This window comes from Aquarana catesbeiana, linkage group LG12 (genome assembly GCF_042186555.1).
Source record: "Aquarana catesbeiana isolate 2022-GZ linkage group LG12, ASM4218655v1, whole genome shotgun sequence".
Lineage (NCBI taxonomy): Eukaryota > Metazoa > Chordata > Amphibia > Anura > Ranidae > Aquarana > Aquarana catesbeiana.
In genome coordinates this window covers 80763677-80788670 of record NC_133335.1, presented here as the reverse complement: position 1 = coordinate 80788670, position 24994 = coordinate 80763677, and the positions used below count along the sequence as shown (strand labels likewise).

Here is a 24994-nt window from a genome sequence, read left to right as displayed (position 1 = left end):
CATGGTGGTGATGTGTACCTATTGAACAGGCATCCTGGTGAGTCTTTTTCTTATACCAAATATCGTGCCTGGGGGTTGTCCTTAGTATGCCTGTAAAGTAGCGCATTTTCCCCGTGTTTAGAGCAGTACCACAGCAAAATGACATTTCTAAAGGAAAAAAAAGTATTTAAAAACTGATCGCAGCTGTAATGTATTGCTGGATCCAGGCAATATAGATAAAAATCATTGAAGGAAACGGCATGGGGACCCGGGTCCTGCCCCAGGGGACATGTATTAATGCAAAAAACAGTTTCAAAAACTGCAGTTTTTTCAGGAGCAGTGATTTTAATAATGCTTAAAGCGAAACAATAAAAATGAAATATTCCTTTAAATATCATGCCTGGGGGGTGTCCTTAGTATGCCTGTAAAGTAGAAAATTTTTCCCTTGTTTAGAACAATACCACAGCAAAATTACATTTCTAAAGGAAAAAAAGTCATTTAAAACTGATCGCGGCTGTAATGTATTGTTGGATTCCAGCAATATAGAAATAATTCATTGGAAAAAACGGCATGGGTCCCCCTCCCCTCAGTCCATTACCAGGACCTTTGGGTCTGGTATTAATATTAAGAGGAACTCTGCGCCATTTTTTTTTTTTAAATGGCGTAGGGGTCCCCCCAAAATCCATACCAGACCCTTTGCTGAGCACGCAGCCTGGCAGGCCACAGGAAAAGAGGGGGGGATGAGAGCGCCCCCCCTCCTGAAGCATACCAGGCCACGTGCCCTCAACATGGGGAGGATGTTGTGCCCGGTGGTTGCGGGGGTCTGTGGGCGGGGGGCTTATCAGAATATGGAAGCCCCCTTTAACACCTAGATCCTGCCCCCCCTATGTGAATGGGTATGGGGTACATTTTACCCCTACTAATTCACCAAAAAAAGTGTCAAAAATAGTAAAAATGACAGGAGACATTTTGGGACAAGTCCTCTATAAAATAATGAAAAAATAAAAATGCCCCGCGATGTAAATCCATCTCCGATTGCAGTAACCAACAGACCGAAAAAAGGAAAAAAAAAAACACAACAACTCCGCCTCCATGGGAGGCTCCCGCCGACTGACGCTTCTTCCTGATGACAGCTGTTATATAGCTGAGGGCAGGGCCACCCTGTGACGTAAATGGATGACCCCCCTCTGACGCCACGTGATGTCAGAGGAAGGCGGGGCCACCCAGTAACCTAAATGGATGACCCCGCCCCCCTCGGACGCCACGTATCGCCAGAGGAAGGCGGGGTCACCCGTTTACATCAGCGGGTGGCCCCGCTCTTAGCTATATAGCAGCTGTCATTGGGAAGAAGTGTCAGTCAGCGGGAGCCTCCCATGGAGGCGCAGTTGTTTTTTATTTATTTTATTTTTTAACATTTTTTTGGTCCATCGTGCGCTGTAGTCGAAGATGGATTTTTTTATTTTTTAATAAAGGACTTGTCCCAAAGTGTCATTTTTACTATTGTGACACTTTTTTTTGGTGAATTAGTAGGGGTACAACGTACCCCATACCCATTCACATGGGGGGGGCCAGGATCTGGGGGTCCCCTTGTTAAAGGGGGCTTCCAGATTCTGATAAGGAATATTTCATTTTTATTGTTTCACTTTAAGCATTATTAAAATCACTGCTCCTGAAAAATTGGCCATTTTTAAAACTTTTTTTTGCATTGATACATGTCCCCTGGGGCAGGACCCGGGTCCCCATGCCATCTTTTTCAATGATTTTTATCTATACCGGGATCCGACAATTCATTACAGCCTCAAGCAGTTTAAATTACTTTTTTTCCTTTAGAAACGTAATTGTGCTGCGGTACTGTTCTAAACACAGGAAAAATGTGCTACTTTACAGGCATACTAAGGACAACCCCCAGGCATGATATTTAAAGGAAGTATTTTTTTATTTTTAAAGTTACACTTTAAGCATTATTAAAATCACTGCTCCCGAAAAAACGTCCGTTTTTAAAACTTTCTTTTGCATTGATACATGTCCCCTGGGGCAGGACCCGGGTTCCCATACACTTTTTATGGCAATAACTTGCATATAAGCCTTTATGTTAGTGTCCCATAGACTTTAACGGTGTTATACGGCTTTTCGAATTTGCCGCGAACACCGCATAATGTTCACTGTTCGGCGAACACCCAATGTGGGCTCATCCCTAGTTATAACCAGATCCTTAGCTGTGGTGTTTCCTTTACCATATTCCAGTCTATTCCATTGTGGCAGTTACTTGGTGGTCCTCTAATCCTCCAGCTCTATTGTATTACCTTGTTTTACAATATGAAGATTTTTTATATGTATGTTTTCTTTTTAAAAAAAAAATATTCCTCTGAACTATACTCCTGAAGAAGCAGTTTAGCATGAAACATGTAGAGTCTACAAGTGGATAAAGATGAATACTCAATTTCCCTCAATGGGATGATACATCTATGCCTTTTCCAGTTCTTTTCAGAGGAATTTGATTGTTTTGAGGGTGTCGCTTGTTATGGGATACTCTGTACTTTTTGTATGTTACATTTCTACCTCTGTGGGTATCTTTTTAAGAATTTCTTCTTTATGTTTTTTTCAATAAATTAGTATTTTTATAAAAGCTGCTTCAGCATTGTAAGTCTATACCGTACCATGAAAGTCCAAGGTTGTCTCCATTTTTCTAGCTGTCCCATTAGCATTTTGGACAAAGGTACTTTATAAATATCACGAATGTCACGTCTACCTCAATGCAGACAACTCTGTCTCTATCACAAGCAAGGGATAGAGTGTTCGGTTTGCTTGTATCAGGTGACTGACCAGATCAATCACCTTGCAGGTAAACACAGACAGGGGGAATGCAACAGCCAACACCCAGATGCTGGAATGAGGAGCAGGGGCACTAAGTGATAATGACATTACCCCCCTCTGAGGAGGGGCCCCCGAACCCTCAAAGACAAGCTGGACATCCAGCACAAGACCATCAGACTGGGCAGAGGTCCGTGGATCCACGAGGTCAGGCTGGTTAGCAGGGGGTGTGTCACAGGGGTCAAGCTGGACAGCTGAAACATGAGCAGAACACAGAGAGCCCTGAAAAAAAATTTGAAAGCCCCACCTGGCCGAATGAGGCAGTTTATCCAAAGGGTGGTTTGAACCTCTTAGACCGGTCAGAATGGGTGTAGTAGAAGTAGAGTGAGGCCAGGTTTCAGAAAGCCCTGAATAAGCAAAAGCATGACACTCATTGGGCATGGGCCGGACCTGCACAATTGCTGCAGTGGCCGACTGAGCTGCATCGCTAAGCGTAGCCACTGTCTGAATCGCATCACCAGAAAGTCCTGAATAAGAAAAAAAGGAAGCTCAATGAGCATGGGCTGGACTGGCATAACTGATGCAGTGGCCGTCTGGGCCGCATCGCCAGGTGTAGCGACTGTCTGAATCACATCACCAGGTGTAGCGACAGTGGAATTTGCGGATAAGTTAGCTTGGCTGTGCGTCCAAGGGAGTTTAGTGATAGGCAAAGGTAGGGGTATTCCAGGTGACTTGACTTCTGAGGAAGTTTCCAAACAGTGCTCAAGGCTACGAGACAACGGATGGGTAGGTAAGGATGGGTAGGATGCTGGTTTCAAGCTTGGTTTCTAGGAGGAGAGGATTCAGGCTGTGGCAATTGGCTGGAGAGGTGACATGTAGAAAATTCAATAGACTTGTTAGCATCTTTTGTTTTAACAGAGTCATATAAAGGCACATAATTATGTAAACTGTAGTCACATTTGGAAACGTTGTCATGATCAGGATCTGAATAGGACTGTAATAAAGGCACGTGACTGGTACTGGCCACACAAGAGTTATACATGGGCAACTGGTCAGCGGTTTATGCAAATCTGGCTGCAGGTCTGGGACCAGGAACCAACCTCCTCTGCAGCCCAGTCTATGTGCAGGTTGTGAAGTTTAAGCCAGGGATACCCCAAGATAAGGGGATAAGCAGGAGAGGAGATCAGAGAGAAGCTGATTGTCTCCCTGTGAAATTCACCAATGGTCAGTGTAATAGGTACCGTACACAAGATCACCAGGCCCATGGACATGGGAGAATTATCAATGGCTAAGACTGAGAAGGGTTTGTGCACTTTAGTCACCGTAATCTGTAGACTGTGTGCTAGGTCCCTATCAATGAAGTTGCTACCAGCACCAGAATCAATGAAAGCGGCGAGGTGGTAAGAAAACTTGGCAGAACTAAGTTGTGCAGGAACAAATAAGCCATCTCTGGGAGGAACACACAGTATGGTCTATGGAAGCAGGCCCCACCCGCACTAGACTCTTGGTGTTTCTCAGCTTATTAGGACAGCTGGCGACAAAGTGGCCCTGGTTGCCACAATATAAGCAGAGACCTTGAGATCTCCTTCTAGTCTTTTCCCCAGAGGATAAATGGGTAGCGCTAATTTGCATGGGCTCATTCTCCTGGGGAGGTTGCGAGGGCTCAGAAAATGAAGAAAAGGTGGGCAGCGTACTGGGGGGCAAAGAAACAAACCTCTCTGTACGCTTTTCCGGTAAACGCCTGTCAATAAAGATGGCTACTTGCATGGCTTCATTCAATGACTTTGGTTCAGGGTAGTGTACTAAGGAGTCTTTGATAGAGTCTGATAAACCTAACCTGAACTGGCTTCTCAGAGCTCAGTCATTCCACCCTCAGGTGCCCAGCGACGCAAATCAGAACTGTATTGTTCAGCGGTGTGTTTATCCTGACGTAGAGACCTAAGGTTAGCTTCAGCTGAATGGGCACGATCAGGATCATCATAGAGTAATCCTAAGGCTTTGAAAAAGGTTTCAACTGACCCTCTGACTGGGTCACCTGCGGGGAGACTAAACGTCCAAGACTGGGGATCCCATTGCAACCATGTAATAATCACGCTGACCCGCTGTGCTTCAGAACCAGAGGAGTGTGGCTTGAGCTTAAAGTTAGAAAACACATGGGGATCACCAGAAAAACGGTCAGGCGGGTTAACTTTGGGCTCTGGCTCCTGCGTTACAGCTGGAGGTGCATTTACACGCACAGACAGTTCCTGGACTTGGTGAGTCAGTTTGCAAATTTCCTCAGCAAATAAATGGGCCTGTGTAGTGTTCATCTTGACAGAAATTTTTTGTTAAAGGCTTGTGATAATGTCACGAATGTCACAACTATCTCAATGCAGGTAACTCTGTCTCTATCACATGCAAGGGATAGAGTGTTCAGTATGCTTATATCAGGTGACTAACCAGATCAATCAGCTTGCAGGTGAACACAGACAGGGGGAATGCAACAGCCAACACACGGATGCTGGAATGAGGAGCAGGAGCACTAAGTGATCCTGACAGGGCCGCCATCAAATATTTTGGAGCCCCTTACACAGTTTTTGGTCCGATCAAGTTTGCCTCAAAAACAAGACAGGGGGGACCCGATCAGGCCACTCATGTGAAAGGGGCCTGAAAAACAATACGTATGGATTGTTTTTTAGGGCATTGACTAGTTTAGTGAACCTGGACTAATAACAGTCACTGTGATGCTACCCATATTGCTGTCCTTTTACCATGGTGACATTAGCTGACACCTATGCTACACATGTGTGAAGTTACTTTCACTCTGCTAAAAGGACAGCAATAGGGCTGGCAATACAGAGATTGATATTAACAGGGGAGCACAGGCTGTGTACTGTACATGTCTTCTAGCAGCTTCAGGGAAAGTTTTTTTCACTCGCCTCGATCTCTGCAGCAGCTTCTTTGCAGAGGAAATCTGTCCCGCCAACACGGGAAGCACGAGGCTCTGCAGTGATGGACAGTCCACCTTGTGTACCTATTGGCTAAGGAGGCAGCATGAGGCGGAGCAGCCTGCCTCCTCAGCCATTGAGCAACTGAAAGGCTTTTAAGTCCCTGCCTCATAACATCTCCCGAGTCCCAGCCCTGCCAGCTTACTGTGCTTAGCCTCCGGCACCTCTCCTGCACTATGTCTCCTGCAGCTCCTCTCTCCTGCACACTTCCTGGTTGCCGGGCCCCGGGCCCCTCCAGATGCTAGGGTCCCGGTACATGTGTATCAGCTGTACCCCCTCGATGGCGGCCCTGGATCCTGACAATATTTTCTTTCTATTCCAGTAGCGCAATATATATTCTTTCACCTGTATGCCAAAAGTACAAAGCCTTCGAAGGGTAAGATGCTGGTTTCACGCCAAAGGGTAGTTACACCAAATATTAATTTGATTTAGATTTTTCTTCTGTTCCCTCACTTTGCATTTTGTAAATTGATAAAAATAAACAATAAAATACATATTTTTGAAAGCATTCCTACTTACCATTTCTTCACACCTGCCTAAAACGTTTGCACAGTGCTGTGTGTATATATATACCGTATTTATCGGCGTATAACACGCACTTTTTTCCCCTTAAAATCAGGGGAAAATCGCGGGTGCGTGTTATACGCCGATCCCCTGCGATCCCCCGCTGTCAGATCTAAAAAAATCGCCGATCGCGATTTGAAAATGGCGCCGCCGGCGCCGAAATACACGGTGCGGTCCTCGGCTCTTCTCGGCCACTTTCGGCTTCACTTGAGCGCCGCCCGAACCTAGCCGAGTGTACTCGGCTAGGTTCAGATAGCTCCGCTCACTGTCACGCCCATCCCGAGTGGAGCCGAAAGTGAATGAGAGCCGCCGAGAAGAGCCGAGGACCGGCTCTGTGTATTTCGGCACCGGCGGCGCCATTTTCAAATCGCGGTCGGCGATTTTGAAGCTCAGCGAGCTGCAAGGCTGGACTGGGGCAAGGCTGGACTGGGGCAAGGCTGGACTGGGGCAAAGCTGCACTGGGGCAAGGCTGCACTGGGGCAAGGCTGCAATGGACACTGGGGAAGGCTGCACTGACAAGGCTGCACTGACATGGCTGCACTGACATGGCTGCACTGACAGGGCTGCAGTGGGGAAGGCTGCACTGACAAGGTTGCACTGACATGGCTGCACTGGCAAGGCTGCACTGAGAAGGCTGTAATGATGGGCATTTAAATGTAAGTTTTTTTCCCTTCAACTTCCCTCCTAAAAGTTTTTTTTTCCTTAAAATTCCCTCCTAAATTGGGGTGCGTGTTATACGCCGGTGCGTGTTATACGTCGATAAATACGGTATATATGAAAAACGTTATACTGTACGGGACCTGATGGGCCCAGTGATTGTGGGGATTCCTGTGTTTGGGGGGCTTACTGGAATAAACAATAAAGGGGCACCCTTTACCGGCCTCCTCATGTGAATGAGTAAGTACATAATACCCCTACCTTACTCATTCACAAGAGAAGAGAAAAGCAAATAAAAACACATACAAATTTTGACAAAAAGTGCAAGGACCACTGTCAATCATATTCAGTGATGCAGATTCATTTTAGTCATGATCAATGATGCCCACCAACTGGCTGAAAGTGAAAAAATCTGTTGATTGCCAACATGTCCAACCCTGGCGACTGTTTGATCTCACATGACAACTCCAGCGGATGACAGCTAAGTATAAGCAATGGGGTGTGGTCTTCTGGGTGACATCACTGTCCAAATATGCTCACGTCTAAGTTTAGTCAATGATGTCATCCTGGAGACCACGCCTCTTTGTTCTTGCTTAGTTGTCATCCACCAGAGCTGTCATTCATGGACAATTGGTTGTCTTTTTTGGCAGGTAGGTGAGCATGATTTATCATGATTGACTTGGAACTGCGTTGCAGGATGACTCGACTGAAGATTGATGTACATTGTGGGATATTTTTTTATGAACTGGGTGTGTTTTTATTTATTGTTCACTTTTTTGTGAATGAGTAGGGGTTCTATGTATCCTTTACTCATTCACATGGGGGGGCTTATCTTTTTCTCCCCTTATTGCACCAGATTCCGATTAGCTCCATACCTCCAGACCCCCACCACCACTAAGTCAGGGTTGTGGGGAAGAGGCCCTTGTCCTCGTCGACATGGGGTCAAGGTGCTTTGGCCTGCTAGGCTGCATGTTCGAATAAAGGTCTGAAATCTGAGGGGCTCCATCCTGTTTTTTTTTTGTTTTTTGTTTTTTTCTACTTTGGGTCCCCAATTAACATCTATACCATACTCTTGAAATACCAAATATTGGAGCAAAGCATGAGATTTTAACAGAGCCTACACTTTTCAGGAAGGAAAGAAAAAACATAATTTGTCTTTCATAAAACAGCGGTGAATATACATCTCTTGTGTGGACTGGAACCTGCATGAAAGAGCCTGAAGATGCTCCTAGCTCCCTGCCCTGCATTCCTCAGAGCCCGTTCTGCCAGTTTAAAAGAATTAGAAAACCAACATGTCAGTGAACAATAGCACTCAGTAGACCTCAGATCGGTCCAAATTCCTGTACCATTATACCTCAGATCGGCCCCAATTCCTGTACCATTATACCTCAGATTGGCCCCAATTCCTGTACCATTATACCTCAGATCAGACCCAATACCTGCACTTTCAGACCACAGATCTCTCCCAATTCTTGCACCTTAAAGAATATGTTACCACAGAATTTCATATGTACTTGTATGAAAAAATATCCTGTTCTCTTTGTATTGCTTCCTTTGTGTGAAATCCCTCGTGTTGCTGCCAGTCCCTCTGCTTTCCTATTAAAAACTGACCACACTAAGCAGGAGAATACACCCTGGTCAGTTCTCTAGCTATGCTGAGAACTCAGCCTGCTCTCCTCCAATGGTCAGACATGTCCTTACACCCCCCACCCCTGCACAGCCTTTTAATGGGAAGCTTAAAGTGATTGTAAAGCTTCGATTAAAAAAAAAAAAAACAAACATGTTCTACTTACCTCCACTGTGCAGTTCATTTTGCACAGAGTGACCCCAATACTCGACTTCTGGGGTCTCTCGGCAGCTCTCGCAGCTCCTCCCCACATCAGATAACCCCCTAGGAGAAGCGTTCTCCCGGGGGTTATCTTGGGTGCGCTCCCGAGTCCAGCATTCAGTGTTCATAGACTCCGAATGTAGGACTCGGCCCTGCCTCCGGTGCACTCGTCATTGGATTTGATTGACAGCAGCGGGAGCCAATGGCTGCGCTGCTATCAATCTATCCAATCAAGAGCCGAGAAACCTGGGCAGAGGAAAAGCGCGTCTCCGGCGTGGAAAATTACAGGGCTCAGGTAAGTAAAATGGGGGGGGGGGAGGGCTGGGGGGCCAGTCACTGCCAGGTGTTTTTTCACCTTAATGCATAGAATGCATTAAGGTGAAAAAACATGAGGGTTTACAACCCCTTTAACCTCCCTGGCGGTATGATTATTTCGGATTTTGGGTACTGAAAGCAGTACAATTATTTTGCATGGAAATTTGGCGTTTTATATTGTAGGCCTGTAATTCTTCACAATAACACACTTAGATCTGTCCAAACAAGAGTCTAGTAGATATCCCGGGTATGATGAAGTTTGAAACACAAAAACATAAATTATAATATAATAAATAAATATAAATAATTTAAAAAAATAATAATATAATAATAATAAAATAAATTTCCCCACGATTCACTATCGCTCAATTCTGCAAGTGTTCTAATTTACTATCGCTGTTTTCTAGCTGGTCTAAAGCCACTTTTGACATAAAGGGACACTTTTTGGTTGCTATGGACAATCTCCAGTTTCCAGGCAAAAAGAACAATATATATCATATAAAACTGCATGCAGGGCATGGGCCAAAGCACTGGGGATAAAAGGGATGTGAAATAATTTCATACAGTACTGTAATCTGTAAGATTACAGTACTGTATGTGTTATGGTCTGTACATTTTTTTGAATTTGCCGCCAGGCTCCGCCCCCGTGCGTCGCAACTCTCGCAGGGAACAGAGCCTGGCACGGAGAGGCTTCGGAGGAGACAGAGCCCGCAGACACAGCGGGGGACATCGCAGGATCCTGGGGACAAGGTAAGTAACACCGCAGCAGGATCCTGCAATGTAATCCCGAGTGTGGCTCGGGGTTACCGCTAATGGGACTGACATTTTTCTCTGCTGTTTTTCCTCCCCAGCCATTATGCAACTGAGAACAGAGGAAATGCAATTACTTATATAAAAAGGGGGATGTATACACAAATGTTTTGCTTTTCATTTCTATTTTAACCACTTGTGGACCATCCATCGTAAATATACTGCAGCAGGGCGCTCTGTGTCAGATCACGTACCTAGTACGTGACCTGACACTTCCGGGTCTGGGGCACAAATGTTCGCCGACGGTGGCTCGCTCTCACTGTGATCACACACAGCGGGAGCTCAGCGGCGGGTAGCAACGACTTGATGTCTGCCAGCACCCGACGATTATTCAGTATACAAACAAAGCTGATTGCCGTTCTGTGACAAGGGAAGGCATTGATTCTGTGTTCTTGCAAAGTAGAGACATGGATCTTTGTCTTCCCTTAGTAAAAACATCTCCCACACAGTACACAATCACTGGCTAGGAACACATTTAACCCTTTGATTGCCCCAAATGTTAACCCCTTCCCAGCCAGTGTCATTAGTACAGTGACAGTGCATATTTTTTAGCACTGATCACTGTATTAGTGTCACTGAGCCCCAAAAAGTCAGTGTCTGATTTGTCCGCAGCAGTATCACAGTCCTGCTGTAAGTCGCTGATTACCACCATTACTAGTAAAAAAACATAAAATCAAAATAAATATCCCACAGTCTTTTGCGCAAACCAATATACTCTTATCTGGACTTTTTTTTAAATCAAAAACATATAGCAGAATACATTTTGGCCGAAATTTATGAAGAAATTAGATTTTTTCATTGGATATGTTTTATAGCAAAAGGTAAAAAATATTGTTTTTTTTTCAAAATCGTCGGTCTTTTTTTGTTTATAGCGCAAATAATTAAAACCGCAGAGGTGATCAAATACCACCAAAAGAAAGCTCTATTTGTAGAGAAACATTGTCGCACGACCACCCAATTGTCAGTTAAAGTAACACAGTGCCATATTGCAAAAAATGGCCCGGTCGTGAAAGGGGGGTAAATCTTCTGGAGGGCAAGTACATACCTCCCAACTTATTGAGATGGGAACGAGGGACACCTATTACCAAAAGTATGTAGGCATAGGACACACCCCCTTAAAGGAGAGTTATATGAAAAAAAAATGATTAGTGAAACCCACAAGTGCTTTTTTGTTACCACCACTATTCCTTTATTTTGGCTTTTGAAATTTACAAATGCAGCAATTTAGAAACTGGATGAAAGGTTTAGCACTGGGAAACACTTTTTGAAAGATAAAAAGTGCATTTTATATACAAATATATAGATCAGACCAAAATGAGGGACAAATGAGGAGGAATGAGGGACAGAGGGACTTTGTTCCAAATCAGGGATAGTCCCTCCAAATCAGTGACAGTTGGGAGCTATGCAAGTGGTTAAACTGAATGAGTTGTTTTACAAGGTGATCATTTACAATTACTTTAAGATCTCAGTTTCCCCTCCATTCTTGTACATTGTGACCTCAGAACAGCCTCAGTTTCTGCACCATTAGAATCACAGTCATTTTACATTAATTCCTGCTTAAAGTGGGGTTCCACCCAGGGGGTCTATTAAAAAAAAAAAAAATTAAAAGTCAGCAGCTACAAATACTGCAGCTGCTGACTTTTAATTGGACACTTACCTGTCCCTGGGTCTAGCGATGCGGGGGATCGAAGCCCCGCTCGTCCCCCCCCCTCCGCTCGTCGGCGCCGGCATTTCAACTGTGGGCGCCGGGCTGTGGCTTCACAGCCTGGCACCCACTGCGCATGCGCGAGCGGCGCGCGCGCCGTGATTGGCCGCTCAATCACCTGGGACCTGTAATGGGTCAAAGATGATTAACAGTTTCTCTGTTAAAAAAAAAAAAAAAAGATGATTAACAGGAGGAAGGGAACAGAGCGGAGCCCTTCCTGTGCCGAGGGGGAAGTGATGTCACCAGCCCAGGTAAAGGAAGAGGCAGACTACGAGGGACCACCTAGCAACAGGCATTTAGAGGTAAGTAAAAAAAAAAAAAAATATCCAATTTTTTTTTGTTTTTTTTTTTTTTAGAATTTTTCAGGTATGTTTGTTTTTTTGGGTGGAACCCCACTTTAATTACACCAGCAGCCACAGGCAGGCCCAAACTGGTACTGGGAGGAGGGTCAGGGCCTGAATGTCAGTGATATAAGGTGGGCTTCTCTGAAACATTATGGGGGTGGGGGGGGGGGGCAAGCACAGAGGGGCAGGTCAAGCACTGTAATTGAGATCCTAGTCAGCTGTTAATTCCACCCTTTTTAGATATTTGTATTTGTAGAGAGCATGGGCCCAGATGATGCTCCGGTCCTCAGATTGGCCAGTCTAAGCCTGTACATATGGCACAGGACAATCTTCCAGGTGCCGCTGAAAACGACATTGTGTGACTGCCCTGGCACTTGTGTTTGGTTGCCTATCTCTGCTCCATCTTTATTATTTCTGTCTCTGATTTCCTGTGCTAGTGACAACCACGGTTAATTTCCTGTCCTGCTGTCAAAGGGTCAAGAAATGAGATGAATTCTCTGTGTATTAGTCTAGGTTCACAATAGCTGTGGCCGCGGATCGCAGTAGGGGTCCGGTGCATCCCGGTTCTTGTTTCAGGTGTGAATCAGGTCTGAATGTGAAACTGAGCCAAAGACGCACAGAACCCTTTTCCAGTGTGGGCTGCGACCGCCCGGAGATGTGTGAACCAGCTCCGTTGAGAGCCGGTCACAGTCGCCTGTCGTGTGAATTGGATGCAGGGAAACCAACATCCAATTGACATAAGTGTGAACCCAACGTAAAGTATTTTGTCTAATTTTGAATACTAGGTTTTCTCTATGAAACTGGACATGTGTTTTCTTACAATTCCATGCTACTTTTCTCAACAGATGTAAATGAACATGAGAAGAGATGTGAATGTTTGTACAAATGTGGAGTTGACAAAACAGTTTATATTTACCTGTACCCCCTCAATATCGAGTACAACCTTTTTGCTGCAGCAATGATCTATATCATGTGGAAGAATGTCGGACGCCAGATTGATGAAAATGCTTCTTTTCACCATGGACTGGGGCCAGGGGTTCGTCAACACATCCCGCTTCTAGGCCTCTTTTCTGGTTTGGGCGTTCTTATTACAGGCCTAGTAATGTTTATCTTATATGAACTGGGTAGAGGGAATTCTCAAAAAAAATGGCTATCATTGACTGCTTTCTACTACTTTCATGTGATTAGCCTTGTTCTTATGTGTCTGGCCAATGTGGTGGGAATTGTAATTTTCAGGCTCGATAAGAGAAACATGGACAATCAGAAGAACCCAAGTCGGACCTTAGATACAGTTCTACTCTTGTTGGCAACATTAGGCCAATATGCAATTTCTTACTATTCTATTATAGCCATGGCATCCACGGTTCCCTTTATCCTTCTGTGTGGTTTAACCCTTTCCTATTCTGTACTCATGATTATTCAACACTCTCTTCAAAATGTTTTTATAATAGAAGGCCTGCACCGACTTCCGCCTCCCAACTTACTTAATGCTCTCCAGGGAACAAGTCACCCCAGGGCTGTGGAACAACATGATTCTATGAGAGGTAGAAGTCCAGAGAAGGAAAGCAGATTGTCCCTAACAAGCCCTCCAGAAAAACCGAGCACACCAAGAAGAGAAACCCTGACTCAGCACATTAAGAGGCATCTGAAAAAAAGAAAAACAATGAAGGATGTTTACTTGTTTCTCTTCCTCTGTAACCTTATTGTAAGTAATTCATGTCTTTGTATCCTAGCCATAAATAGGCTAATTTCATTCAGTAGTAAAGATGTTATTTAAAATATATTTCCTGCTGGAACCACAGAAACTGATTTATTAAAGGAATAGAGAACTTTCACTTTGCAAACCGAATGTTCACTTTGCTTGGTGCATAAGGTGAAGCTTTATTCATCCAATCATGTCCAATGCAATTATTTTGTTTTCTGGCATGATTGGGTATTCAATATGAACTTTACTAAGTGAACATCCTCTACTCCTTTAGGAAACGTCAGATTTATACTTTTTGCATCTCCAGCCCAAAATTTCTTTTACTGCCACTCTCAAGTCTCCTCCCTAAAAGCGTTACTGTTTGCCCTAACATTGTAAAGGGCTGCGCAAACTGTTGGCGCTATATAAAGCTTGTATAATAATAATTCTAAACCAAGGACCCTGCATTCACTATATCTGGTATCCCACAGCACACAGAACATGGAAATGCAATTATTTTAGTAAATATAAACTGCTAAATACCTTTTCTCATAGCAGTCTTATGACTTCCAAGAGTGTCTGGTTAAAGCTTGTAGGAGGAGATTTCAATCTACTCTGACTGTCCTGTGAGGACTCCTAACCCTCTTTCTGGACAGTGCTGATTGCTGTGCTGATCACAAGCACTCCCAAGAAAAAAAACTCTCTAGCAATACACACCAAACTGAAAGTGTGTAGAGTGCCTCCAAGGCTCTGTACTATCAGGAGATAGATTGGGGACTGTGGAAGAAGGGGAGGATCAGAGAGGACAGAATCAAACAGCCTTTTTACACAATGCAGAGGATTAACTTCTTAGGTTCCACAGTGTTTATAACAAGCTTTCTTTACTGCATATACAGACTGATTTTACTGTTGTGGGTTTAGTAACATTTTAAAAAGGCAAGGTTCCAAGTAGCCTTTGCCTCTGTGTGTCAGAATAGATAGGGAGAGCTGAGAGTGTGTGATTAGGGAGATATAGTTATGCTATAAATTGGTATATAGTGTTATATACAGCGCTATACAAAGTGCTGTATTGTGCTATGTTATCTTAAATTGTAGTGTTGTGTATTACATATTACTGTTTAACTCCCTATGTTCACAGTGCATAGAACCAACAGTCCTTTTTAGGACTAGCTTTTTGTGTGTCAGCTAGAACTTTACTGCTGGGCCCACCTTGTAGTTTTTTTTTTATTGTGTTTGTTTTTTTCACATTTTTATATTTCTTATTTTTTACATTTTTGAGCAAGAGAGTGGCAGAAGCCTAGAGAGAGAGGGCACATCATGCAGGGAGCAGCAATTGACTATGATGTCCCAGCTTTCCTATTTCACCAGATGGCACTGCCCTATGAGTGCAGACCACTGCCATACCCAGGGCTGCTTCATATAGCTAAGCAGTCTCTGCCCTTTTTTTAAAACACCTGTATAGAAGCTGCTGCAGCAATAAATGCATTTATAAAGCCCAAAATGATGATATTTTTCCAGCAAGCTTTCTTTATTTTTTAAGCAACGGCTTGGGGAGCCAGTCTGTTTGATGAGGCCTCAATGTAGTTCACGGGGAACAAGATGAGAGATTTTTTGGATAAATTCTGGTGTCTTTACCACAGACTTTGGATTTCTACTTCTGTAATGGGTGTGGAAAGATTGTTCTTTGGGTGTCTGTGGTGCCTTCACACCGTAACCCTATAGAGGTACTCTTAATGAAAGCAAGAATTGGCCTTGCTGTCAAACATTGTAATGATGTGAACCTATCAAACAGGTGCGGAAAAATTGGTCTTAGGGTGTTAATTGTGCCAATAAAGCCTACACCAAAAGCATTCTTCCAGATGAAATCAACACCCACAACACTAGGCAGCCTAGAAGTCCTGCAGAGATTCCTGCACATCCCAAAAACACTTAATCGGCGACATTGGCAACAGGGGCTTCATAGCTGCTGGTAATCCAGGACTGATTCATTTTGATAAAAGTCAGACGGTCCACCGAGTCTGTGGACAGACGCATTCTGTGATCAGAAACAAAACCTCCAGCAGCACTGAATGCCCATTCGGAAAGCACACTGGATGCAGGGCAGCCCAGCAGCTCAATAGCATACTGGTCAAGTTCCAGGCAGTGGTCTATTCTCATGACCCAGTAAGCCAGTGGATCGTCGACTGGAAAGCTCTCCATCTCAGTTTTCGACCCTAGATAATAGTCAACCATATCATGCAGACGCTGCCAATGGGATGTGGAAGCTGACAGCCCTGGGTGGCGAGGACTAAAAAAAAATGAGAAATGCATCACTTAGCATTTTCCACCGCTCCTCTCTTGACCAACAGAAGCCTCAAAATGACGTAACTGTAACCTACCAGAGTAGGGAAAAGTGTTTGATAAACTTCTCTTTAAGGTGTCCTCCAAAGACTTCATCCTCTGCACTCTCTGTGGGGACGGGATGAGTTCTGAAATTTTCCCCTTATAAAGGTGGTCAAGGTGTGTTGCCAACCAATAGTGATCTTTCTCCTTTACAGCACGTATTCTTGGGTCCTTTTGCAGGCTTTGAAACATGAGGGAGCCCATGCACCACAAATTTGCAGAGGCATGAGAAGCAGATTTCTCTGAGTCACTGAGAATTAGAGTATCTGGAACTGCCTCCTCCCAGCCACGTACTACTCCCAAGGGTTCTGCGGATGGAAAACCATCTCTTACTGCTGGACGTATGTCTTCCTCTGCCTCAATACCCCTGAAACTGACAGAATCCTCCTCCGCCTCCTCCTCTTCTCTCTCCTCTTGTGTGTTCTGTGGCATAGGAACAATGGCGTCTGCATAAAGTGGGCCTTGTGAGGAAAGGAAGTCCTACTCTTCCTCCCACTGCTCTGCCTTGAGTGCCCTCTCCATAATGCCATGCAGAGTCTGCTCCAGCAGGAATACAACAGGGATTGTGTCACTGATGCATGCATTGTCACGGCTCACCATCCTTGTGGCCTCCTCAGATGGTGACAGTACAGTGCATGCATCCTTTATGAGCAGACATTGGCGTAGGGAAAAAAAAGCCGAGCGGGCCTGAGCCTGCCATATTCTCACAGGTACTCCTTGACAGCCCTCTGCTGCATGTGCAGCCACTGCAGCATTGCCAAAGTCAAGTTCCACCTGGTGGGCATGTCACAAATCAGGAGGTTTACCGGCAGGTGGAATTCCCGCTGAATTTCAGCCAACTGAGCACTGGCTGTGCATGACTGCCTAAAATGGCTACACACTCTTCTGGCCTGCTTTACTAGATCTTCCAACCCTGGGTACCTATTTAGGAAACGTTGTACCACCAAACTGAGGACGTGTGCCAGGCATGGCACGTGTCAACTTTCCCTGTCTATGGGCAGACAGGAGGTTTGTGCCATTATCACACACCACCATTCCTGGCTCCAGCTGGTGTGGCATGAACCACTTCTGGGCCTGTCCCTGGAGAGCTGCAAGAATCTCTACTCCGGTGTGGTTCCTGTCCCCTAGACACCCCAGCTGAAGCACTTTATGGCACCTTTTAGCCTGACTCATTGAATAGCCCTTTGAATGCTAAGGGGGTACTGGAGGTTCATAGGACAATTCAGCAGAGGAGGGCATGGAGGAGGAGAAGGGGGTAGAGCTGACAAATCTAGCATCATCACCAGCTGTATGGATATGTGGGGGCACAACAAGCTGCAGCACTGAGCCCTGTCCTGCATCCTTCTGAGTTGCAAGCAGAGTTACCTAGTGTGCTCTGAATGTAATATATCCTCCCTGCCCATGCTTGCTTGACCACGTGTCAGAAGTAACGTGGACATTGCAGCTGACTGCCTTGCCCAACGATGCCACAACATTGCCTTTCACATGATGGTAGAAAGATGGATTGGCCTTACCTGAAAAGTGACATGGACTGGGAACCTGCCACCAGAAAGGCGGAAAGGCTGAAGTTGTAGAGCCAGCAACTTTGACAAGCTTGCATTTAGATGCTGGGCATGTGAGTGGCAGGGACTGTATTTTTTTTCTGCTGCAGGAAATGGGGCAGAGAAATTTGACAGCTATAGTCTACAGCTGGTGGTGTGCTGCTGGCTGATGTGCTGCAAGGACCTGGGACACCCTGTGCTATACCATCATCCCTGTCAGTGGAGGCTGTTGAGAGGTATAGCAAGAACAGACTTAGGTGAGTAAGGAGGAGGGACAGATTTGTGCCCCTTTTGTGTGGCTTTTAGATGCTTTTGCCAATGGGCTGAGAGGTGGGAAGTTAAATGCCATGTCAAGCATGGGGTACCCAAATGGTTGGTGTTTTTGCCACGCGTGATGCGCTTGAGACAAAGTTTGCAAATAGCAACAGTGCAATCGGCTGCACATGTACTAAAAAAGGCCCAGACAGCTGAGCTGTGGGAAGTGGGCCGGGAGATAACAGCTCCACAATGTGATGGAATAAGGTGTCTGCTCTCTACTCTTCCACGATGGCTGCCTCGTTGGGGTTGTGCCTCACTCTCACTTTCCTCCTCTGCTCTATCCGGCACCCAAGTTGAGTCAGTGACCTCATCATTATCATCTCCTCCATCCTCATTACCACTGGAGACAACTTGGCAATATGCTGCGGCTGGGGGAACATGACTGCCAATTTGTGTACCAGTGTTCTCCCCTCTCTGCAGGCTCATGTTCCTGCCTTCTTCAACCTCAGACTCAGAACCAACATCTGAATCGAGTAATGGCTGTGCTTCGTCAAGGAGCAAGTGGCTGACACTGTGTTCAAATAACTCCACTAATTACTCCATGCCTGATGCTGGGGCTCTGGCAGGAATAGCTGTGGACTAGGGATGGGCTTTATGTTCAGGTTGAACATGAGTTCAACTTGAACATTGGCTGTTCGCCGAATAGCAAACAATTTGGGGTGTTCGCGGCAAATTCGAAAGCCACGGAACACCCTTTAAAAGTCTATGGGAGAAATCAAAAGTGCTAATTTTAAAGGTTAATATGCAAGTTATTGTCATGAAAAGTGTTTGGGGACCTGTGTCCTGCCCCAGGGGACATGTATCAATGCAAAAAAAAGTTTTAAAAACGGACATTTTTTCAAGAGCAGTGATTTTAATAATGCTTAAAGTGAAACAATAAAAGTGTAATATTCCTTTAAATTTCGTACCTGGGGGGTGTCTATAGTATGCCTGTAAAGTGGCGCATGTTTCCCGTGTTTAGAACAGTCTGACAGCAAAATGACATTTCTAAAGGAAAAAAGTCATTTAAAACTACTCACGGCTATACACATAAAAGTTCATTGATAAAAACGGCATGGGATTCCCCCACAGGGGAACCCCGAACCAAAATGAAAAAAAAAAATGGGTGGGGTTCCCCCTAAATTCCATACCAGGCCCTTTAGATCTGGTATGGATTTTAAGGGGAACCCCGCGCCAAAATTTAAAAAAAAAATGGTTTGGGGTCCCCCCAAAAATCCACACCAGACTCTTATCCGAGCACGCAACCTGGCAGGCCGTAGGAGAAGAGGGGGGACGAGAGAGCGCCCCCCTCCTGAACCGTACCAGGCCACATGCCCTCAACATTGGGAGGGTGCTTTGGGGTAACCCCCCAAAGCACCTTGCCCCCATGTTGATGGGGAGAATGGCTTCATCCCCACAACCCTTGCCCGGTTCCCGTAGCGTCAGAGGGGGGCGGACCAGGTGGCCCCGCCCCCTTGGACACTACGGGGGAAGCCATAAGGATGTCCCTGTGAGTAAGAGGGGGTGGACTGGGTGGCCCCGCCCCCTCAGACGCTATGGGGAAGCCATAGGAATGTCCCCGTGCATCAGAGGGGGGCGGACCGGGTGGCCCCGCCCCCCTTTGACGCTACAGGGGAAGCCATAGGGATGTCCCCATGCGTCAGAGGGGGGCGGGGTCACCCGGTGATGACACGTGATATGGTGAAACTCTCTCTTTTGACAAAAGTCTGCACAAGTATTCAGTTTTCCCAACAAGCAATTCAGCTGTAATGTGAAAAAGTTTAAATCCAAGCTCAAGGCATTTTTTTGGTATAGCAGGGAAGGATTTACACTTTACTGTGAGCATCCCTGTGATAGAAATTTTTTCCAATGGGGACGGTAACAAAAACACTCTTTTAGTAAAGCGGGAAGGATTGTTTGTTTTTATTGATGTCTGTGCCTCCTTGTCCTGGTGTTCCCAAATATTTTTGCAGGTGTCACAGGGACAAGAAGTGAGGGAAATCATCCCGAATAGCTATATATGACTTTTTATGTTTAATCTTTGTTTATTGAGTTTTGTTCAGGATGAGATCCGTATTCAGTACAGCACATATAGCAGTAACAGTAGGATATAAGCGAAAATAAGCCCTGGTCTTATATTAACTTTGGCAGCAAAAGACACAGTAGGGCTTATTTTCGGGGTAGGTCATGTCATGTGCTGTCTTCTCTCCCCCTCTCACTCTCTAGCTGTGAGGAATCCCCAGTGGAACCAAGTAAAAGTGGTGGAAAATACCGCTCTGTGCTTCCGTGACCCACCTGAGCTCATCCCCCGCTGATAGCTGGGAGAAGAGGAGGTGAGCAGCGGGAGGTCAGCTGAGCTGTACTGAAGGTATTTGGCACAATTAGATTACAGAAACATACACAGCTTACATTATATAATATTGTAATAGAGTGGATTCTAGGATTTTAAAACTAGGGCTTTTTTTTTTTTCGGGGTAGGGCTTATATTGCAGCCCTCCCTGAAAATCACAGTAGGTCTTATTTCCAGGGTAGTTCTTATTTTTGGGGAAACACAGTATATACTAGTACATAAAGCATGTCAAAGTACAGCATGGTAATCTCCTGATAGGTAGATAACAAAGGAGCATATCCACCCTAGTAAGTGGGCCGTGAGTAATCATCCAAAATTTGCGTAAAGTGAGATTTCAACAGAATGCCTGTACCAACAACATAGAAGGCCCTGAAGAATATTCATCAGAAGAGGGCTTTCAACAACCAAAACAATAAAGAAACCCTCCCAAGGTGTTTACATAATAACTGTATGGTTATAACCAGACAAACGTATAAAAGTGTGAATGACATAATAACCAGGAAACATGGGTAGACAAGCACAAATGAGGGGAGAAAAGAGAGGGTAGAGAAAGAGAAAAAATTAAAATGAGAAGGGAGGAGAGAAAAGGGGGTGGGGAGAGAAGAAGGGTGTGACCCAAGCACTGTGAAGGAAGACAAAACCAGGGATCCAAGAAAGATAACAAATATTATGCCAGGGAGATCAAAGGTAGGAGGCGAATTTAGAGGAATATTGAAAGTGATTTCAGACGTACCAAGTCAAGGTATAATCAACAGTTTTATCTGTCTTCCAAGAGATCAACCTTTCTAGATGGCCAATAGAATCCATTTCACAGGCCCAATCCACAAAGGACAGGGGCTGTGGTTTTTGCGAAGCCCTGGCAATAACAGTACATGCGGAAGTCAAGAAGTGTTGGAGAAGACTTTTTAAATTTTGTTTATAGGATCCAGGCATCATCGAAAGCAATGTAATGAGAGGAGATCTAACAATTTTGTCCCCAATTAAATCATAGCAGAGGTGAAGTATTTTGTTGCAGAAAGGAGTTATGAGCGGGCAAGTTCTCCAAATGTGAGTCATGGTGCCTTAAAAACATCTCCAGCAGATGTTTGGAATGGACAGGTCTATTTTATGTAAGGTAGTAGGGCAGTGATACCACCTGGCGAGGATCTTATAGTTACGCTCTTGTGCTCTTGAAGATATGGAGGTCTTGTAAATGTCAGTATTATGTCCCAGTCAAAGTCATTACATGGGATATTATATATGACTTTTTATAGCAGTCATTGCCTATAGAGTTATTTATTGACATACTTGTCCTATTCCCACAGTTCTGGATTATGCCAGCCTTTGGAGCTCGGATCAGGTTTGACACAGGACTGGAGGTGGATTTTTATGGATTTTCTATGTGGGCTATAATTACCAATATTTGCCTTCCCTTTGGAATTTTTTACCGAATGCACGCTGCTGCCAGTCTGCTGGAACTATATAGCACGGCCTAGAAGGTCTGCAATATTTTCTGCTGTCTGAAACACAAGACTTTTCTATACAACAACTTGAATGGGTAATGTGTCAACAGACCTTGGAGTTTCAAAGGAGAAGAACCTGCTGAGATGAAAAGGGCTTATAAAAATATGGACCTTGTTTGAAGTATTTTAGAGCCACTGGTTGAGTTATCATGAATCTAGAGCAAATTGTTCTCTTCTCTTGCGCACATTTTTCCATATTTTCTCTAACTTCTTACTATAATGTTAGCTTTAATATCAACTGTCTAGAAGGTTTAGGGAATAGTGGATTTTTTTTTGCATCCTTTACATATACCAATTTATTTCATTAGAAGTTTGATATTAATAAAGAATATTATAATCTGTTCTGAAGTTTTTCAAAGTTGATATACAGTATATAGGCAAAACTTTTTTTTTTGATTGAGAACTACTAGGGGTAACTATACTGTGCATGCACTACATCCCCAATTGTAAAGTAAATCAGGAAGGCAAGGAAAATATGGAACTTTTAAGTCCATAACATATAGTTCTACAGAAATTCATAAAACCCTGAACATCTCAACATGTGTATCAATCCTATATCGCAAAAACGTAACATCAATTTATATATATATATATATATATATATATATATATATATATATATATATATATAGCAATGAATTCATATAATCCAATCAATTAATATAGATAATCCACAAACAAATTCCAAGTGTTACACCAGAGTGTAAATAGATACATCCCTAATGGAATGAGGATTTAATCCTCCCTTGTACATTTGCCAGATTCAGCTCTTGGGTGAGGGTGTGGTAATCTGCAATGCATTGTACAGGTTTTCTACCTGCTTCATCAGGAAAATGTGGATCATCTTATGTGTGTGTCTACAACATAAAAAAATAACCAATTACTCAATATGCATAAAAATGCATGATAATTCCAAAAAATTAGTGATTTGACATGCATTGATTTTAACCACTGCAATACAGGGCACTTAGACACCTTCCTGCACAGACCAATTTTTAGCTTTCAGTGCTGTCGCAGTTTGGATGACAATTGCGCGGTCATCCATCACTGTACCCAAACTAAATTTTTATCATTTTGTTCCCACAAATAGAGCTTTCTTTTGGTGGTATTTGATCACCTCTGCGGTTTTTATTTTTTGCTAAACAAATAAAAAAAGACCGAAAATTTTGAAAAAAATAAAAGTTTTGCTTTTGTTTCTTTTAAAAAAATTTGTAAATAAATAAGTTTTCTCTTTCACTGATGAGCACTGATAAGGCGGCACTGACAGGCACTGATACGGCGGCACCGATGAGGTGGCACCAATGAGCGGGCACTGATGATGGGCACTGGTAGGCGGCACTGATGGGTGGCACTGATATGCAGCACTGATGGGCATTGATAGGCAGCACTGATGGGCGGCACTGGGTGGCACTGGTTGGCACTGCTTTGCACTGATAGGCAACACTGCTGGGCACTGAAAGGCGGCACTGCTGGGCACTGATAGGGTGGCACTGATAGGCGGCACTGATAGGCACTGATGGGCGGCACTGCTGGGCACTGATACGTGGCACTGATGGGCACTGATACGCGGCACTGATATGAGGCACTGATAGGCATCCCTGGTGGCACTGGCAGTGGTAGGCATTGGAGTGGGCACTGATTGGCAGCTGCCTGGGCACATAGTGGTATTTCCCTGGGGGTCTAGGGGCATACCTGGTGGTCCAGTGTGGATGGCTTCCCTGGTGGTCCTGGGCAGGATCCGAGGGGGGACTGTGCTGATAAACAATCAGCACAGATCCCCCCTGTCAGGAGAGCAGCCGATCGGCTCTCCTCTACTTGCGTCTGTCAGACGTGAGTGAGGAAAAGCTGATTACTGGCTCTTCCTATTTACATCGTGATCAGTCGTGATTGGACACGGCTGATCACGTGGTAAAGAGTCTCCGTCAGAGACTCTTTACCTAGATCGGTGTTGCGGGGTGTCAGACTGACACCCCGCAACAACGATCGCCATGATGCGCACCCCCGGGGGCACGCGGCGGCTCGATATTCCTGATCACATCATATGATGTCCGGTCAGGAATATCAAACCACTTTGCCGCCGTCATTTTGTAATAGGGCGGGCGGCAAGTGGTTAATAGTCAGATGTACAGTATGTCTCAATGAGAGGAACTCATGTGGCCGACTCCTACTGCTTGGGACATATAGACAGAGAGGGATATAAAACCCTGGTTGGGAAGGGAAAGGGGAGATCAGGGTTAAGATGAGTGTTTTACCCTGAATACTGGGCTGGCAATCTAAAAAAAAAAAATAATATATATGCCTGTCTAAGGTATCATTAAATATTTAGGTGTCTTTTTATGTGTTATTACATACAGTGCCTTGAAAAAGTATTCATACCCCTTGAAATTTTCCACGTTTTGTCATGTTACAACCAAAAACATAAATGGATTTAATGTAATAGACCATCACAAAGTGGCACATAATTGTGATGTGGAAGGAAAATGATAAATGGTTTTCAAAATTTTTTTACAAATAAATATCTGAAAAGTGTGGCATGCATTTCTATTTATCCTTCTTTACTCTGATAGCCCTAACTAAAATCTAGCTGGACCAATTGCCTTCAGTCACCTAATTAGTATATAGAGTCCACCTGTGTGTAATTTAATCTCAGTATAAATACAGCTGTTCTGTGAAGCCCTCAGAGGTTTGTTAGAGAACCTTAGTGAACAAACAGTATCATGAAGGCCAGGGAACACACCAGACAGGTCATGGATAAAGTTGTGGAGGAGTTTAAAGCAGGGCTAGATTATAAAAAAAACTAGCTCGAGCTTTAAACATCTCTTGGAGCACTGTTCAATCCATCATCCTAAATTTGGAAAGAGTATGAAATGGAAAGAGTATGACTAGGGCTGGGGAAAAAATCGATTTAAATCTTGAATCGAGTTGAGAGGTCAAATCGATTCAAAATGTAAGCAAATCGTTTTTTTGGATTTTTTAGGTGAGGCCGCGGCTTCGGCCTGGTCCACGGAGCCGGAGGACGTGGACTAAGCCAAAGCCGCGGCCTCGCCTAAGAGCTCATGCCCGCAGCGCCTCGGGACCGGCGCGGTTTCCAAAGAAAAAAAAACTCGATTCGAATTGTGAATCGAGTTTTTTTTAAGAGAATCAAAGATTTTTTTTCTTTAGAAAATCTCCCGGCCCTAAGTAGGACACAGCTGCAAACTTACCAAGACATGGCCACCTAAACTGACCGGCCGGGCAA

General features: G+C 44.5%; 1 protein-coding gene across 1 annotated transcript in view; it reads left to right on the top strand.

Annotated features, from left to right (window-relative positions):
* Positions 1 to 24594, top strand: part of LOC141114447 (proton channel OTOP2-like) — a 113374-nt gene extending 88780 nt beyond the window's left edge. The window contains exons 5-6 of the mRNA XM_073608122.1: positions 12846 to 13705; positions 21559 to 24594. Of these exons, the coding sequence (XP_073464223.1) occupies positions 12846 to 13705; positions 21559 to 21729 (1031 nt within the window). The 3' untranslated portion in view covers positions 21730 to 24594. The remainder of the gene's footprint in view (positions 1 to 12845; positions 13706 to 21558) is intronic.
* Positions 24595 to 24994: the final 400 nt, after the last annotated feature.